The sequence below is a fragment of the Triturus cristatus genome, chromosome 5_1 (assembly GCF_964204655.1).
Source record: "Triturus cristatus chromosome 5_1, aTriCri1.1, whole genome shotgun sequence".
In the NCBI taxonomy this organism is placed as follows: Eukaryota; Metazoa; Chordata; class Amphibia; order Caudata; family Salamandridae; genus Triturus; species Triturus cristatus.
This window is the reverse complement of record NC_140587.1, coordinates 258,370,557-258,387,450: the sequence shown is the minus strand read 5'-3', so window position 1 is coordinate 258,387,450 and position 16,894 is coordinate 258,370,557. Positions and strand designations below refer to the sequence as shown.

At 46.9% G+C, this 16,894-nt stretch overlaps 1 protein-coding gene across 3 annotated transcripts in view; it reads left to right on the top strand.

Annotated features, from left to right (window-relative positions):
• PHF20L1 (PHD finger protein 20 like 1) overlaps positions 1-16,894 on the top strand; it is an 802,667-nt gene that overhangs the window by 446,201 nt on the left and 339,572 nt on the right. For all 3 annotated transcript variants that reach the window (XM_085604898.1, XM_085604900.1, XM_085604899.1), the window contains one exon: positions 12,076-12,177. In XM_085604898.1, the coding sequence (XP_085461024.1) occupies positions 12,076-12,177 (102 nt within the window). The remainder of the gene's footprint in view (positions 1-12,075; positions 12,178-16,894) is intronic.

Sequence of the window (16,894 nt, the reverse complement as noted above, 5' to 3'; positions counted from 1 at the left end):
CAGTGATGATTACACAAAGGACCATTTAAACAGCACCCAAACAAAGCTGACACTGATTTATACAAATAGACTGTATTTTATAAGAATTTAGACATCCAACAAATAGATTCACTCGAGGGTTCCGGAGATATGGGTTTTAGAAGGAAACAATAAATCAGAGCATTTCATGCAACCTTGTACAACCATTGGCAAATTCAACAAATTTGACACTTTGAAACTGTTTAAAGTAAAACTTGGGCCAGTGTCAATATGGTCAGATAGGGTTTCTTGGGGCGACCAACTCCGGGAAGGAGCTAGTCAGCGGGACCAGCAAGGTCCTCAGAAACAGTTACCTCCACAGAAGGAGTAGTATTCTAGCAGTTTCAGTCACTTTATCCATGTTGAAATGGATTCCCATGGACTGGTACATGTGCAAAAGATGCTGAAGATGGTGTGGATGGGATGCTGTATTGCTGTGACGATTCTTCGGTCCCTAAGCTGGGTGAGGCGGTCATGGTCACAGGGTCAACTTCCCATGAAGTCTTCTTGAAGCTGGCAGCTTATCTCCAACAGCAGTTCCGGGTTCAGAAAACTCTGGTGCAAAACTGTGCTTCAGGTCTTGGTCGCAGGTGCAACACTGTGGCAATGATAGCATCTTGAAGACATTTAGCTACCAACCTTCCCTAGCAGGCATCTTCAGCTGTTGTGTTCCTGTTCTGCCAACAGAAGGCTAGTTGGCTGGCCCTTGAATCTTCTAGGCTTCGCTTGGCTCTGGAGCTACAGACGAGAAACAGCCGCCCGCATCCTCATGGACCTCTCTGCATCCACAGGATACAGATGCTGGGAAAACTCTGAAATCCTCGTCAACCCCATCAGTTCGCGATACGACGAGGGAAAAGACCAAACCTTCATAGACGACCGAAACGTCGACGCAGAAGAAGAGACCATCGCCGACACTCGACGCAGACAAGGCAGAAGAGGTCAAAACAAAAAAGCGAAGACTATTGGCAGGGATGGCAGTGCTTCTTCAACAAAAGGAGTTAGACGACTCCTTAAGCGTATTTCGAATCCCAAGTAAACGTGTGGCGCACTTGGACGCAAAGAACAGGAATCTGCATTGTAAGCTCCAGCAAAACCAGTGCTTGGAGAGGAAGTCGAAGAGGATTTCTATGAACCCAAAGGGGAAGAAGGAGCTGGAGGCTTCATGGGAGGCAGTATTGGAAGGTTCAGGAGTCTCCTTTCTCCTCCTCTAATGGCACTCCATATGTGTCTGTAGCCCTTCGGATCAGGCTGTTGTACAATCTGAGATAGTCAGGTAAAACATTCACAACACCACGACCAGCGCATTTCCAGGAATCTTCCTGACCTGCTGGCCCCCAATCACCTGTTCTGAAGTCTCCAACACGGTGCACTCTGTCACATTGTCCTCGAACCTATACCCCCACGAGGACTCTGGCCTACCTGCACTGCTACACCCCCCCCCTCCCCCCCCCCCCCCCCCCCCCCCCATGTCCATCTACAGGCCCATTTGCCTTCTATGCTATCCAGCCACCGTCCTGGAAAAACTTATCAACTCCAGCCTTGTCATCTATCTCAAATCCAACTACCTCCTGCACTCATCATGTAAGTAAATGCCTCTTTTTGTATGGTCCCCCCAAGTTATTCGACTGATGTTGCTGTTTTTTTTTTACTCTGAGAGTGCACTGAGGCCTGCTAACCAGCTATCAGTGCCAAAGCCCTGACCCTAATCTCTGTTGAATTAGATGTACTCAATTGGAAATGGCTAACTTACCTGTTAGTCCCTAGTAAATTGTACCGTGATACCCAGGGCATGTAAGTTAGAGGGGCACCCCAGGGTTGCTGCACTGATAGTGCTACCCTGGCGGTCCCCCAAGTAAAACAAGTCCCCCAGTCCGTCACTGCAGACTGGTAGATCAGTCGTTCACTGCTAAATGGTGCGACCAAAATGGGCACTCCGAGGTATCAAAAAACTCATTACTTTAAGCCAGACTTGTATCTCAAGTCGAAATTAAGGTAACTTGTTGAAGTGTGCTGCTTAGGTGAAGCTGTCACTTTGTAGCCTTTAAAACTCCTGTCCCTTCCCGGGGTGTACACACAGCCTGCTCCACGAGATAGCTTTCTGCACTCCTTGTGAGGCGTGCCAATCACTCTCAGGAAGAACACCAATGAGGGATTGCAAGCCAGGGAGGTGTCACCTCCCTCCTACACTAAGCCACTTGGATGTTAGCCCCAAAAAGCAGGCTTCAAAGATGAAGCCACTCTTGAAGGGTAGATGTGTAGCACCAGGGGGAGGGCTTCCCCATCGTCGAGGTAGACAGACTGAGATGGGTGGCAGAGAGGGTAAACCAGTTGCCAAACCGGTTTCCCCAGGGAGGGCATGTATCCCGGAGTTAGCTACACCCAGAGGGTGGGCTAGGGATGTCTGTACACCAAAAGAGTAGTCTCAGCATCTTGGGAGTGGGCAGAATGGTACATCCTTTGACAGCCAGATGCCACACTCCACAGCAAGTGGTCTCCGGGTGGGAGGGAACATGATATTCCATTGACTACCAACTGCATCCTGCCCTGAGGGCATTTTATGAGCATAAATGAGGCACACCTGGTACCCAGACCTCGACTGGCTCGGAAGAAGGACAGCCCTGCTGCATCGAGGGACCAGCAAAGGGAGGCTGCAGTGACATGCGTTGCACCTGCTGCACCTGGTGGCAAGCGAAGAGAGGGACTGTACCTGCCATGCTCTACTCAAGGAGAATCCGTCTCTAGTGCCCAGTCAAGCTAAGAGAGCTCAAAGGGCCAGCTGACTGACCTCCTGTTTGCAGCACAGGGACACAACAGCTGAAGAAGCCTGCTGGGGCAAGTTAGTAGCCCAAAGTCTTCAAACCGCTACCGCCACCGCCACTGTGCAACACCAAGGACCAAGCCCTGAGGCAGAGTTGCACCAGAGTTCGCTGATTAAACTTACTGGACCTAAAAGGATTCATTTGTAAGTGTATTATACGGTGAGGTCACACAACCACACATATAATGCAGCCTATTTACTCACACATCACAATCTGGCTTCAGAACCAACCATAGTACAGAGATGGTCCTCATTGCTGCCACCGAATATCCACTTAATCACTGACAAAGGAGATGCAGCAGCCGTCTATCTCCTGATTCACTCGGTGACCTTTGACATTGTCTCTCACCATCCTCTTCCAACAACTCCACAAAGCCGGGATCCACGGTCCATCTTTACTCTGGATCTACATCTTCCTCTCAGGACACGCATAATCTGTGAGCCTATCCCTAGATCAGTCCAATGCCACCATGCTCCAATGTGGTGTAACCCAGGACTTCTCACAGATCCTCACGGTGTTCAGTTTAAAGCTTACATGGCCCATTTTGCCACCCTTGTCCCCTCCCATGTTTTTGCATCATCTCCTTTGCAGACCGCACCCGATGATCCTCTGTCCCTATCTAGGATGGCACACCCACCATCCAATCCAACTTTGTCAACTTCATGTCCTCAGTAGCTGACTGCTTGAGCAGCAGTTGCTTCCAACTCCACGCCGACAAAACTGAAGTGGTACTGTTTGGGAAAAATAACCTCACTCTGGTCACTGACATGGTAGCCTGCTGAGTTAGAACTAGTCTCCCCCCCACCCCCGTCAAGCTGATGGGAACGTGGTCATTGTGATCAAAAACCAGATCTTCATGTCCTGCCAGGTCAACATTGCCTTATCTACATTCTTCTTCACCCTCAGAATGCTCCCGCTCGACATTCACAGAACAGTCATCAAAATCCTCATAACCAGCTGACTTGACAATGGCTCTCCTTGAATGTTGGCATCACGGCCTAGCTCACCAACAGACTCCAAGTGGTACAAAACCCTACTGCCAGACTCCTGCTCAGCCTACCACTGTTGCTCATATAACCAAGCACCTGTGAGACCTCTGCTGTCTCTCAATTCAGAAACACAGCCTCTTCAAACTTCTTACCTACACTTATAAGGCACAACCCGGACCCAGCCTACCTCAACAACTGCATCCACTTCCACAAACTGATCAAGCACCTGCGCCTGGCTAGCCTAATTCGCACCTCGGTCCCCCGAATCTGGCTTGCCAAAACAGGTCAACTTGCGTTTTTCACATCACGCCTAAGGTTTGTAACAAGCTCTCCTTCCCGATCATAGTGGACTAGTCAGTCCTCTAATTCAGACGCAAAATGAAAACCTGGATCTACCAAAGGGCTCCCTCTTACAGCCCAGTCTACACATTTTCAGGCACTAGGACCCTTGCTGGATGATATACCACCCTACAAATACTAATAACGTAATATAACCAGATCAACCATCCTTATTTAAACTACCTGTTTTGATGTGTTTTCTTAAGTCTGGTTCATATGTTTATACAAAAGGCTTTTATGATGCTGCAGTGGGACTTTACTTTGGTTCTCATCTTTCTCGTGTATACCCTATTTGAGTCGATGCACACCTGTCCTTTGCATCTACTGACTCTCAAAATAGTCTTTCTCATAGAGATTACTTCAGCTTGTCGAGTGAGTGAGCTGCAAGCTCTGTCTATTTATTCACCAAACACCACCTTTTTACCCTGACATCCATCGGATGGACAATCAGCTCTTCGCGGGGTTAGCTGAGGTGGAGAAGGGTAAGGCAGTGTAGACAGGACCATCTCAAGGTGTATAGCCCTTTGTATAAAAATCTGCTGCGCATTGGCCAAGAAGCAAGCCTCGGCGAGTCTGAGGGCTCATTCGAACAGATCCAAAGTTGCTATCACTGCCATGGTATCCAGAGTGCCAGCTCTGGACATCTGCCAGTTCATGAGAGGGGGGCCACTCCATACGTTCATACACTATGGTCCTGATTGAGAGGTCCATGGTAACAGCACTTTACCCGTTTGGTCCTGCCTGATTTTTTGGTTTGAGCTATTCCATAGGCCCACCACCTTGGAATGTACTACTTTGGTATTTATTCACAAGGTAAGGTTTCTACGTTAGAAGTATCAGTTAGAAGAACAAGTTACGTACCTTGTTATGGGTGATGTCTTGGCTCTGAAAGAGGTTAAAGTACTCTAGGTTTCTTTGTGGACTGTAGTTTCAGTGTTCTACTTTACATTAAATTGCTTTTCAAAAAGAAAAAACTAAAGCAATGAAGAACATTCAAATTGTGTTGTCTAGTGTGTTGTACTGCATTCTGAGTATCTAAAACCCTCCACTTCCATTAGTAAGCCTCGACTGCTTGACCCAACTGAACGAAGAAGTCAAGTGTGAAAAGTTAGTGCTTGGTTATCAAGTGCAGTTCAGTACTGATGTGGTTCTTGGGCACCTTTGTTAAACGACCTTACAGGCGTCATGTAAAGTCTAGAAATTTCTGACTGCCAACCACCACAAGAAACAGAAGCTGGCTCATTTGATTTTTTTCCCAAATGGAAATGTTAAATGCACTGATTCTGAAGGATACATCTAACCTCAGATTCCTCACCTTCAGAATGTCCCAAAGGCACCAGACTTGATGTGGGAGATTTAAACAGTATTGCCCCTGCGCACCAGTAAGTGGCAATGTGCGGCTCCGTCTTGACTGTAATGCTCCCCGGAAGTGACTATGGAGACATATATACACTCCACGGTTGACATCAGTTTCTTTCGGTGGATCCAGAGCTTGCTCCTCACTTTTTCCTTGCCAGTAGATGAGGTTTTATTTCTGTAAAAACTACTTTTCCAGTGTTAAAGGCACCTATGTCCCCCCGTCCCCAAAACTGCAGGGTTTAAGCCTTGTGGCGACTGTTGTAAACAAATGTCTGTGGCAGGTATGCCTTCTGTATTTGGGTTTGGGTCACGACTCAGTCGTGTGAGAAATGTACCCTATGAATCCGAGGGCGATTTAGGAATGTAAATCTGTACATCGGTGACCACCAAAAGAAGTCAATAAAGTCCCAATTGCGCTCGATGTAGAGGACACAGACCCATTTCTCGCTCTTGGCGCCATTCACATAACCGGTCATTTGGTAAGCACCAGAAGGATGAGCAAGATGTTGACCAAGTCCAGCCACTTTCAGCATGAGAAGTTGCGAGGAATATAGGCCGCCTTTCAATCTCTATTTAGTCCCCCACTGAGGAGCCAATTCCACAGCTGATCCCAATATACCCTGGGCCGTCAGCAGAATCCCACAATATTGAGGCCTTTAAAGAAACCATGCTGCACATCTGTGGCACTCTTCCAGCTCCGTCTGACATGCCCTTTGGTTCCCAGTGATTCAGGGAGGCCTCAAGTGTGGTTAGCACTGGCAGGTCTGTCCTTTGAGTTGTCTGTGCCTTCTGAACCCATCAGAGGTTCTGCTCTGGCTTCCAATCTGTCTTTGATATCATATGATCCCATTGCCATTCACACAGGCCCTACCCTGCCAGAGCTGGAGTAAGACCCTATTCCTATAGTGCTCCTTCTTTCCCAACACCGTACTGGCACAACCGGTCCCAGTTCAGTCTGACTCAGAACAATGCATCTACCTAGGAGTCTCACACCAGCGCTCCAGCAACTTTTTGTTTCTGACTCTGATCGAGTCAACCAACTTTTGGTGATAAAAAGGGAGATGATGAGGACTATTTCCCACTTTATGATAACCTGTACATTGACTAACAGGAGGCCAGTAAGTTGGACACTAATCTGGACACTAGGTTGTGTTATACCCCTGGGCCTTCAAGGTAAGAGAGAATCTCCTATGTTGTGGTGATGACTTGGGTAGCGGCGGTACTAGTCTTACAGGAGGCAACTATGGAAGTCAAAACTGTCTTAACAGAAGCTTTACATCCTAGCCAAATGTGCTATAAGCTTTTACTTCCATTTAATAAAGCCCTAACTAACACTCTTATTGCCACCTGGTGTAAGCCATGTGCCTGTCTTCCATTGATCAGGTAGATTGCCAGGCATCTGACCGGTGCCAGGTGACTGATTTTTTCTGTGTTATTGATGCAGCACCCTACACCAGAAACTTTGGTGGGTCAGGCTTCCACCAGTACGGTGAACCCCAACTAAGTCCCTACAACTCCCTCACACAGAGTAAAAATGAATCAAGGCATTCAGGGGCAACTGTTTACTCAGCCTGCCTAGCCCTTTGATCAGTCAATGCCAATTGTTTGCTTGGGAGATGTTCCCATGCTCTGTGGGACATGGTTGGTGAGATCTTGCTAGCAGTCCCTGAAAAATATTTGCTCAAACGATCCAACATCATCAGGATCATCAGGATGCTTCAAAATACATCATCTGGTCTGGGCTGGACACTGCCGGCGGCTTGGACAGAGCAGTTGGCACTATCGTGGTGGTTCACGTGGTGGCATGCATGAATAAGATCCATAGGCTTTTCATGTGCCTTTCAAGCCTCTTTATTGGACTTGCTATTCAATGGATCTCGCCTGTTTGGTGAGAAGGCTAGCTCAGCATTGGAATACTTTAAAGAGAACTGGGTTACAGGGCGTTCCTTGGGCCTTTCCACCCTTGTTAAAGTGTACCCTCAACAGTTTTCTCTTTCAAGGCTACTCTAAAGGGTTGGCATACCAGTAACACCAAGGCTCACCACCAGCAACAGGCACCCGGAAGTGTGGCGGGGATTAAGCAGACTGTGCCCAGTCCAAGAGTGGCAGCACTTCAGAGTCTCCCTCCCCAGTGCACCAGCCACCTAACCCCTTTAGTTTGCCCTTAGTACCACACAACTAGACTGTAGACAGGATCAGACGTTTCCTCCAAGGGTGGCAAAGGATAACATCCAGTGGTGGATCCTTTTAGACCTGACACTCCTCTCACCCACATCAGAGCATCTTTCAAAGGAGCACTCTGTCCATCTTGCACCAAGAAGTTCAGGCTCTTTTGACTAAAGAAGTCACAGAGAGGGTTCCAGTACAGTAAATCGGGACTAGATGTTACTCCAGCTATTTGTTGAAAGTTGTGACTTCTATCCACATTGGGTAATCCATCACTCTCCCAGCATTCTTTGCTCTACCCTTCCTTTGAAAGAGGAGGAGAGATTCCATTGACTGGATTCTAAAAGACCTTTAAGTTTTTACATTCAAAGCACCAAAGAGCAATGGGTGGCTGATGAGCTCTTTATAAGCTCTCTGGGGCAAAGAAAGGCAGGGCAGAAAATAGCTTTGTCACAGTAGATAGTCGTCTGCATTAAGATCTGCTATGCACTGGCCAAAGAGCAGCCTCTAGAGGTATTTGGGGCCCAATGCACCAGAGTCCAGGCTGCTGTCACTGTGATGGGTTGCAGAGTGCCTATCCTTGGCATCTGTTAGGCTTCGACATTAGCATTGGTTCACATGTTCTCAAAGCACAATTGCCTTTACCGCCCAGTCCACCGGGATAGGCATTTCACCTGTTTGGTCTTGCAAGACCTTTTGATATGAGCCATTCCACATGCCCACCACCTTGGGGATGTGCTTCTTTGGTACCTATTCTAAAGGTTAGCAATCTGCGGTTAGAAGTATCAGTCAGAAGAACAAGATATGTACCTTCGGTAACGCTCTTTATGATGGATACTTTATCGAACTGCAGATGACTCACTGCCCTTCCACCTCACTATTCTGGGGAATGTTCTCTTTTTCCATCTAAAAAAAAGTCCCAATTTGGAGATCTGCACACTGCTACCTGTGACTATTGTTGGGCTCCGCATCAAAGCGATGCGAGAGTCAAGAAAGAAACTGACAGTGTGAGAAGCTGGGTTTCTGTGGCAGTAACCCCCCACACTTTTTGCCAGAACTACTGATGCACTTTGACTTGATGTATCCTGGGTCCTTGCCAATCAGGTTCCCAGGGCCTGTGTTCTTTCCTCAGAACTGTACCAAACACAATTGGCACCCTGGCCACAGGTCAGCCCCTGGTAAAAGGTGCCCCATGTACCCAGGGCACTGTGACCAGGGACGGCCTTTAAAGGCTTCAGCACTTATTGTGCCACCCTTAGAGGCCCTGTACCTTTACACTCCCACACTACCTTTGCAGGCTGTGTGTTTTGGTTCAGAACAAAATGTAGAGTCGACATTGCAAGCATCCCTGTGTGCCATGCCTACAACCCACTGCCCTGGCATAGATCAGAAACACCTCTAGCTGGGTGCAGTATACCAGTGGTGAGTGTACAGGTGCAGGAGCCCTGTACCCATACAGTGTCTAAGACCATTCTTAGACATTGTAAGTGCAGTGCTGCCATTAAGTGTATATGGTGCTGGGAGGTTGTCATTACGAACTCCACAGCACCATAATGGTTACACTAAAAACTGAGAAGTTTGGTATCAAACTTCTCAGCACATTAAACACACACTGACGCCAGTGTGGGATTTAATGAAAAATGCACTCCGAGGGCATCTTGGAGATGCCCCCTGAAAAACGATCTGCCTCTGGTGGGTTCCCTGACTGGTACACACCAGCCCGCCACCACGAGAATTTTTTCTGGACCCCTGTGGTGGGAGCCTTCGCTCCCCGAGCCCAGAAACAAAGCCTTTCCTGGGTGGAGGTGTTCACACCTCCCCCAGGCCAGGAAGAGCCATCTGTGGCAGGGAAGCTTCAAAGGCCTTGCCACCTTTGTAATGCGACCCCCAGCCTCTCCTGCTATTAGGAGAGGAGCAGGCCCTCTTCCTGTCTCCCCTTTGTTTCGGCGGGAAGAGAGGCAGGAAAAATTAGCCAGCCTAGGTGTGCCCACCTCTGCCAACCCCACCCCACAGGTGGGGGAGGCGAGGTGAAGCCCTCTCTTCAGTGCCCATCATCTTGCAGATCACAGGCACTCCCCAATCCGGATTAGGGATTGTACTCACTCCCCCCACATGGGGTGAGCACACCAAGAGTGTAGTCACTCTGTCAGTAGCCCATTGGCTACTGACCCGAGGCCCCTAAAACGCCCCTAAATACAGTATTGAGGGGGCAGCCCTGTACCAAGAAGGCAGATTTCCGCAACCTAAGAAGAAAGAAGACAACCAGCAGAGGAGACTGCAGAGAACTGACTTGGCCCCAGCCCTACCTGCCTATCTGCAGTTTCTAGAGATCCTGCGCCAAAAGTCGCCTTGTCCTGCAGCCAGCGACCTCCAGAACCCTGGGAGGACTGACTGCCTGCCTTCAACAAAGACCGGATCACCTGTGAACAGCTGCTCTGTTCAAAAGAAAACTCCCAAGACAGACTCTGAGCCTGCTGAGGACAAAGAAACCTGACTCCTGGAACCACCACTGCACCCGTTGCCTACGGCCCTAGTTAGAGTGGCCCACCGGTCCCAACGAGGTTCCACAGCGCCTCAGAGCCCGAGTCCACCGTGGGCTGACACCTCCAGGATTTCCCAACATCGCCTTCAGCCTCTGCACGGAGACCCCCCCCTAGTGGCCTGGTAAGGTGAAAACCCACCTCAAAGGACACCCCTGCATCTAGCCTCCCTTCTCCCTGGAGAAGAGAACCCGAGGTGCACCTACGTCCTCGTGCCCTCCAACTTACTTGCCCAGCTGTTGGTTCCTTCCAGAAGCCTTCCTGGACCGAGCCTGCAGCTGTAAACCTAAAACAAAAATCCCCATTGAAAACAACAGGGCACCCTACACCAAAACAGCACCCTGCACCCAGCCACCCCTGCGCTTCTGCCGGTGTACACTGTGTGCTAAACCGGATCTGCCTTTTCCCTGAGCCTAACACCAGGAGCTTTGGTCCCACAACCCAGTGGCCTGCTCATAAGCAACTACCAACCGGAGGCCCCCTATCCCCCATTGGATAACATTGGGACTCAGCACTCTGCACCCGGTCGCCCTAGTGCAGTTGAGGGTGTAACAAGAGTTCATTGCTGACCCTGGGGGAACTCTTGTTCTAACCCCAGAAGCTGAACCCCAAAGACCGATTACTTGCCTGGTAACAGTTGACTTCATTTCTCTTCATAGGAACCTACTGACTATTTTTCTTTGAAAAATGTTCTAAGTGTGGAGTTGATTTGTATGGAAATCTGAAAAATAATTGTGCAACACTGATTTTACTTGCCTTTTCTCTAGGAAATGTCCTAGTGTGATATCTAGGCATATCACACGGAGTAGAAAAAGTTATCAAAAAAGTAATCGAAAAAGTAACTAAAAAGTAATCTGTACAGTCATTTCAATACCTTGACTTACCTATATTTCAAACAACTGCATTTGAACTTGCATTCACTTGTAAACACTGCATAATATATTGCAAAGCATTTATTTCACTTACTTGTGCCAGGCTTGGCTTGGATCTAGAAATAAAATAACTTCATATTTTTATCAAACAAAATTGGTCAGTCTTTGAGTGTGTGACATCATTTGCTGATTGAGTGTGTACAACAAATGCTTAACACTACCCTCTGATAAAGCCTTACTGCTCGCCCACACTACCACGAATAGAGATTAAGGTGCCATCTACTTTTTCCTCTGCTTACCTTTGGGGATCCACTAGACTCTGTGCACACTACACTTCATTTTGGTATAGTATATACAGAGCCAGCTTCCTACAATAAGTGCATAGGGGTGGCACATATATGCAGCTCCATCTTTACTTCTAGGGCTGTTTAAATCCAGATCCAGTCTGGCACCTGCAGGTATTCCAAAGCTGATTAATAAGCTGTTAGAAAGAGTATCCACCAGAAAGAGTGTTGCCAAAGGTAAGTTGTTCTATTGGCTTAGTGTGTGTCTGTTTCTTAAACTTTATTTGCCTACTCTTTCCCCAGTCGATCCTCTGATATAAAAAGTACTCTTTTGATTAATGTTGGTAGTGTAGTCTGCAGCAGCATGCTTGATTCAAGCTAGACTTAGTGCCCTCTTCATCCCTATCAGCTGTTCTACTTGAACCCTATTAAAATAGGGATGAAATGGAGTACAAAATCTCCATTCACTGATGGATAGTTCATATTCATGCTAAAAAAAAAAGTGTCTAACAAAATATTTTTTTTGCAACTTACGTAAACCCAAAGGATGCATCACATTTTGTAACATTATCATGCATTCCATAAAAGATTTTAAAAGGTTAAATGCAGAACAAGAATTAGAGAAAATCAGACGAAGTATGACATGCGAATTGAGGATTGTATTTTTAATGTTATTTCTTACTTAGGAAGGAAGAAAGACAAGGAACGGAAAGAAAAAAAGGATAAAGATCACATAAAATCAAAGCAGAAAAAGAAGAAGAAAAAGAAAAAGAAATCAAAACTACATGGTAAGTATGGTGAAAGTTAATGAGAACTGTGTAAACTTGTTGGACTTGCAGATATCTTAACTTTTTTTTTTCCACCCAAGGGAGGAAAATGCATAAAATATCCTTTTATTGAAAACTGTTATTTATTTGCATCTTGTTTGAATGTGCACGCTGTGCGGCTCCTACCATCTCTTGGCTCAGTTGGAAAAGTTTAATTTCTTTTTGGCTCTGCTGTCACAATTTGAAGGTATTGACCATGACTGGGTCAGTGATTGGATTTCTGTATGAGGTTTATAAGTGCTCCGCAGTATCCCAGGACTTTGTCTGAAACATTATTAAGTGAGTAAAAGGTTTATTTGCATCGTAGGATCTTCGTTAACAGAGAAAAAAAAAATAATAATTGCACACTTCCTGCGGGAACCCCAAAACAGTGATATCCAATGTATCAAGTTGTAAGTGGGTGGGAATGTAGCAGATCACCCCCAAAAATTCTACCAATGTGAATTTCCCATTTCTTTTTTTATATATAAATAACCTATGAAAAGATCTTTTCCAAAACTTTATTGCAGCACCTACAATTACAGCCTGCTGCCTAACGGGTCTTAAAAGAGATGGAATGGGTATCTTGATTGCTTTAAGGGGTAAAATAGCATTCTGCCCATTTTAAAGTCCAGGGACTCAAATATTCTAAAATACCTTGTACAGATGGTTGCTTTAGAGTCCTTTGCTTCTTTCTGCGTGTGTAAGTGGGATCTTGAACTGTTTTGGGCTAAATACACGCCTGTTTTTTCCAGAAAAATCTTCTCAGAACATGCAGTTCTGTTACTACTTCACTCAACAACTTTTAGTGCTAAGAAGCACTTCTTGTGGAACGGAAACAGCTGCAACAGACCCATACAAGACGTGTGTGGTCAGTTTCAAGCTTCACATTCTGTACAGGATTGAATTTTGCCAAATTATTTCGAAAAGATCTTTAAAAGATGAAAAGCATCAGACTGTGAGGGAAGCTTAAAGATCTGAACCAAAAAGAAGAAGAAAAGTAACAAGGCCTCCAGGGAAGTCTCATCTTCTATTGTTGCCTTCCTCTATTAAGGGGATCTTGCTAGGGATAATCACAACGGACAGGATAAAACAGTCATCAACATTTTCATTTGATGTCAAAAGCACTGTCGAGGTAGGAGTCACTATCTGTGTCAGTGGAACGTCCTCACTGTTCATTGCTAATAGGCAAGTCTACGACATCAAAGCTTTCAAGACTACTCTCGATGACGCATTCTCCATCAGGTCATGCCCATGTCAAGATATTTGATGTTAAGACATCACTCACTGTCATGGCATCAGTTGTTGTCACGGCGTTGCTCATATTAGGGATCGACTTCCATATTTTCCATGCTGTACCATTTCTCCTGACCAGAATCCTAAGAATTTGAGACTTTCACCATCAACAACTCTTTTTCTGGGTGACTTAAACCTCAGACCTCAGTTTTATAATTCTGGCAGAGGCCCCTTTACAAGATGATCTGCAAGCTCTTTATTTGCCACCATCATCTCCATTGAAGTCTGCACAAATGCAAGCATACTTCTATTATTTCATCTAACGTATCCTAAAAGGAAGAGACCTGTGACACTTAGACACTTTCCTTTAGTAGGATATGTGCAAGTGTCTGTTTTGCCATCTGGACACTTGTATTTTGATCAACCTTCACCAAAGCGTAGCCCTTCTGCGACACAATCTTCATCAGAGTCCTCCCATTCTGATGTTGGCACATCATCCTCCTATACTCTCACATCTTTAACAGCGTCTTTCTCTAGAATTTCCCCTGTGGACCATATCAACACATCCCATGAAGCCATTTGACAGCAGGACATGCGGGACAGTTAGCCAGTCAGGAGGCGTGTACCCCCCCGCCCCCCTCCCCCCAAATCAGGTGAGTTCCACCCCCTAAGGCGGGCTACCTGATGTGAACACAAAGCTTAGAATTCCACTATCTTGGTTTTGGCGGAATTTGGCTTACTGGGTCAGGGTAATGCCCACTTCCCACAGGAAGTAGTCGTATAGGGGATGTAGTCTCTCTAAAGGTAAGTAGCCCATTGGCTACTCCAACTGTCACTACTCTTAATGCACCTAAATTGAGTATTTAGGGGCACCCCTGATGCCAGGAACTCAGATTTGATGGATCCAGAAGAAGAGGACAAAGAGAAGCGAGAAAAGCGAAAACTGAAGACTTGCTGTGGACTTTTGGCGCCAAACCCTGCCTGCACCAGTTTAAACAGTAGTGACCTGCGACTCGTGCTGCAGCTGAGTATCTTTAAAGAACCCTGGGAGACTGCATGCCTTTCGTAAATTGCCAGCAATCTCTCTTGGAGTAGAGGAGCTACTCCCCTGCCGTCTGGAGGCACCGAAGACACAAAGTCCAGTTCATCGAGTTGCCGCTCCCTAGCCAGCCCGATGCAGCAGCACCCCAGGAAGAGGTACCTGTACTCCTGAAGGTAAGATCTGTCCCACCTCCGAGTAAGAGGACACCAGGACCATTTGGAGCAAAATAGGACCAATACCAGATCCGGATCCCTTGCAGCAAACAGAGCCCGTGACCTTCCAATCCAGACTTCCACTACACCGAGACTCAGCAGCCGTTGAGGGATGTCAGCACCGCAGAGACCCACCTCCAGAGTAGCCCAACTGTCCTGACTTAGCACCATCAACCGGCTAGACCGACAACTGCAAGGCCCTTGGATGCACAGAGCCCAGCTGACCTTTCCACTCTCACTTTTTTGATTGTGTCTCATTTATTGCTTCTGTTATCACTACTCTCTGATAAGCCTAAACTGCTCGTCTACACTACCACAAAAGAGAGCATTTAATGTTGGCATTTTTGCCTTTGTAAACCAGTATAGGTTGCCTGGACTCTTTACACAGTGTACCCCATTTTAGTCCACTATATAAAGAGTCTGCATCCTACAATGGAGGAAATAACGAACGCGGCAGAGACTCTTAAAGCGGTTGGCCTGGTGGAGTAGCATGGATTCAACAGTGAGATCGCTGGTGCTTCTTGTGACAGAGCTGACTGCACAAACAGTAGCAACATCAACAGTACCAACATCGACAAAGGTACCATTGTCATCAGATATGAAGTTCTAGACAAAGAAATTGTCAGAATCAGCTGGCGGGCTCATCACAGCAACAGCAAGCAATTAATACTTCCTCATTTTTCATCCTGACACTAAACATAACATGTATAAGACTGGCAAAAAGTCAGTCAGGTGGGTGCTATTTTTTGTTAATGATGGCTACTCATTAAATTTCAAAGCCCCTCAACCTGATATGCTACCAAAGTCATCCGCAAAATTACATCAGCTGAACTGCACAAAGAAACAACATCACTGTTGGAAAAAGAGATATTGTACTAATCCCGCTTTCCCGCAAGGGGAAAGGCATTTACGTCTCCGTCACTGAGAGTCATAGGAAGGCTCAGAAGGCCCAGTCCGCGTCAGTTTCTTGTTTCCGTGGTCGTTCTCAAGAGAGGTTATTGTCACTCTCTCAAGTCCTCAGGAAAGCTGAAACGATCAGAAGCTCAAGAAGTCCAAACATTACTCCCCTTCTTCACACCACTCTCACCATGAAAAGTCCAGCAGATGTCGGGGTACCTCAAAGTCTCAGTCTCCTATATTAGAACCAATTGTGGCCCTAGTCATAATCCAGCCTTACTCCCAGTACAGTCGGTGACACCTTAGCAGATTGAGGCCTTCAAGAAGGCATGCTTCAGATCTTTGGTACCCAACTGGATCTCTCTGGAGCACCCTGAGTGCCACGGTTTAGAGGAATCCCCCAATCGGGTTATCGCCGGTGGATCCGTCCTGATGCAGACTATGCCCCTCAACCCCATTCATGGGCTCGTCCTGACTTCGGGATCAACACCTACTCCAATTTCCACTATGGCACTGAAACCTGCGATGAGGTCTCATGCGTTGATGCCAGCAGCAACACTAGAGACCGACCCCATACTACTTTCAGACTCGGAAGTGAATCTGATATGACCTTGGCTGAAGTTGTCCACCTTGATCTCTCCCACAACCTCAGTCCCTGATTCAGACACTGTTCTCCTGATTTATGAGTTTAAAGGCACAGAGCTTTCAAATGATTACTGTGCTTACACCTCAGTTATATAACTACAAAAACGTATTCCTTGATCTTCCAGAATCCAGTGGCCTTGATACAACACCAGCCCTAAACTCTCCACCAGACCCCTCTACAGAAGAGTCCCCCAGTAAGGTCCCCTGGACACCTACAGCCTCAGAGATGCATCTGTCCCTGATCACCGCTTTGAAGTTGTCCCATACTACTTGTGGGCTCGACGCCGTGCCCTAATTTTCCACGAAATACTGCCCAATTGCCGTTCGTATTGTGGCAGGAAACATGATCCTCAAGGGCTTCCGGTTTGCCTCCAAGTGGGGATGTAAGGGTGAGTTCTTGCCCTCCGCAAGCCCAGTAACCGGGGATTGTGATCGGAGATCATCCTGGCTAGATACTCACTGAGTACAACGAGCTTGTGATTATCAGTTGTACAGAGGATGGCACATAAGCGTACTTGTAAGTCATGCAGGTTTGAAAGGAGTAATCCCTTTCACCTGCTTGAACCGTTCACCAGGAGTCAATAAGGCCCCATTGGGTCTTACCATTCCTGCAAGGCCCTAGCTGATTTGACTACTGGGAAGTCCCTCGAGGGAGGGTGAGATCTGT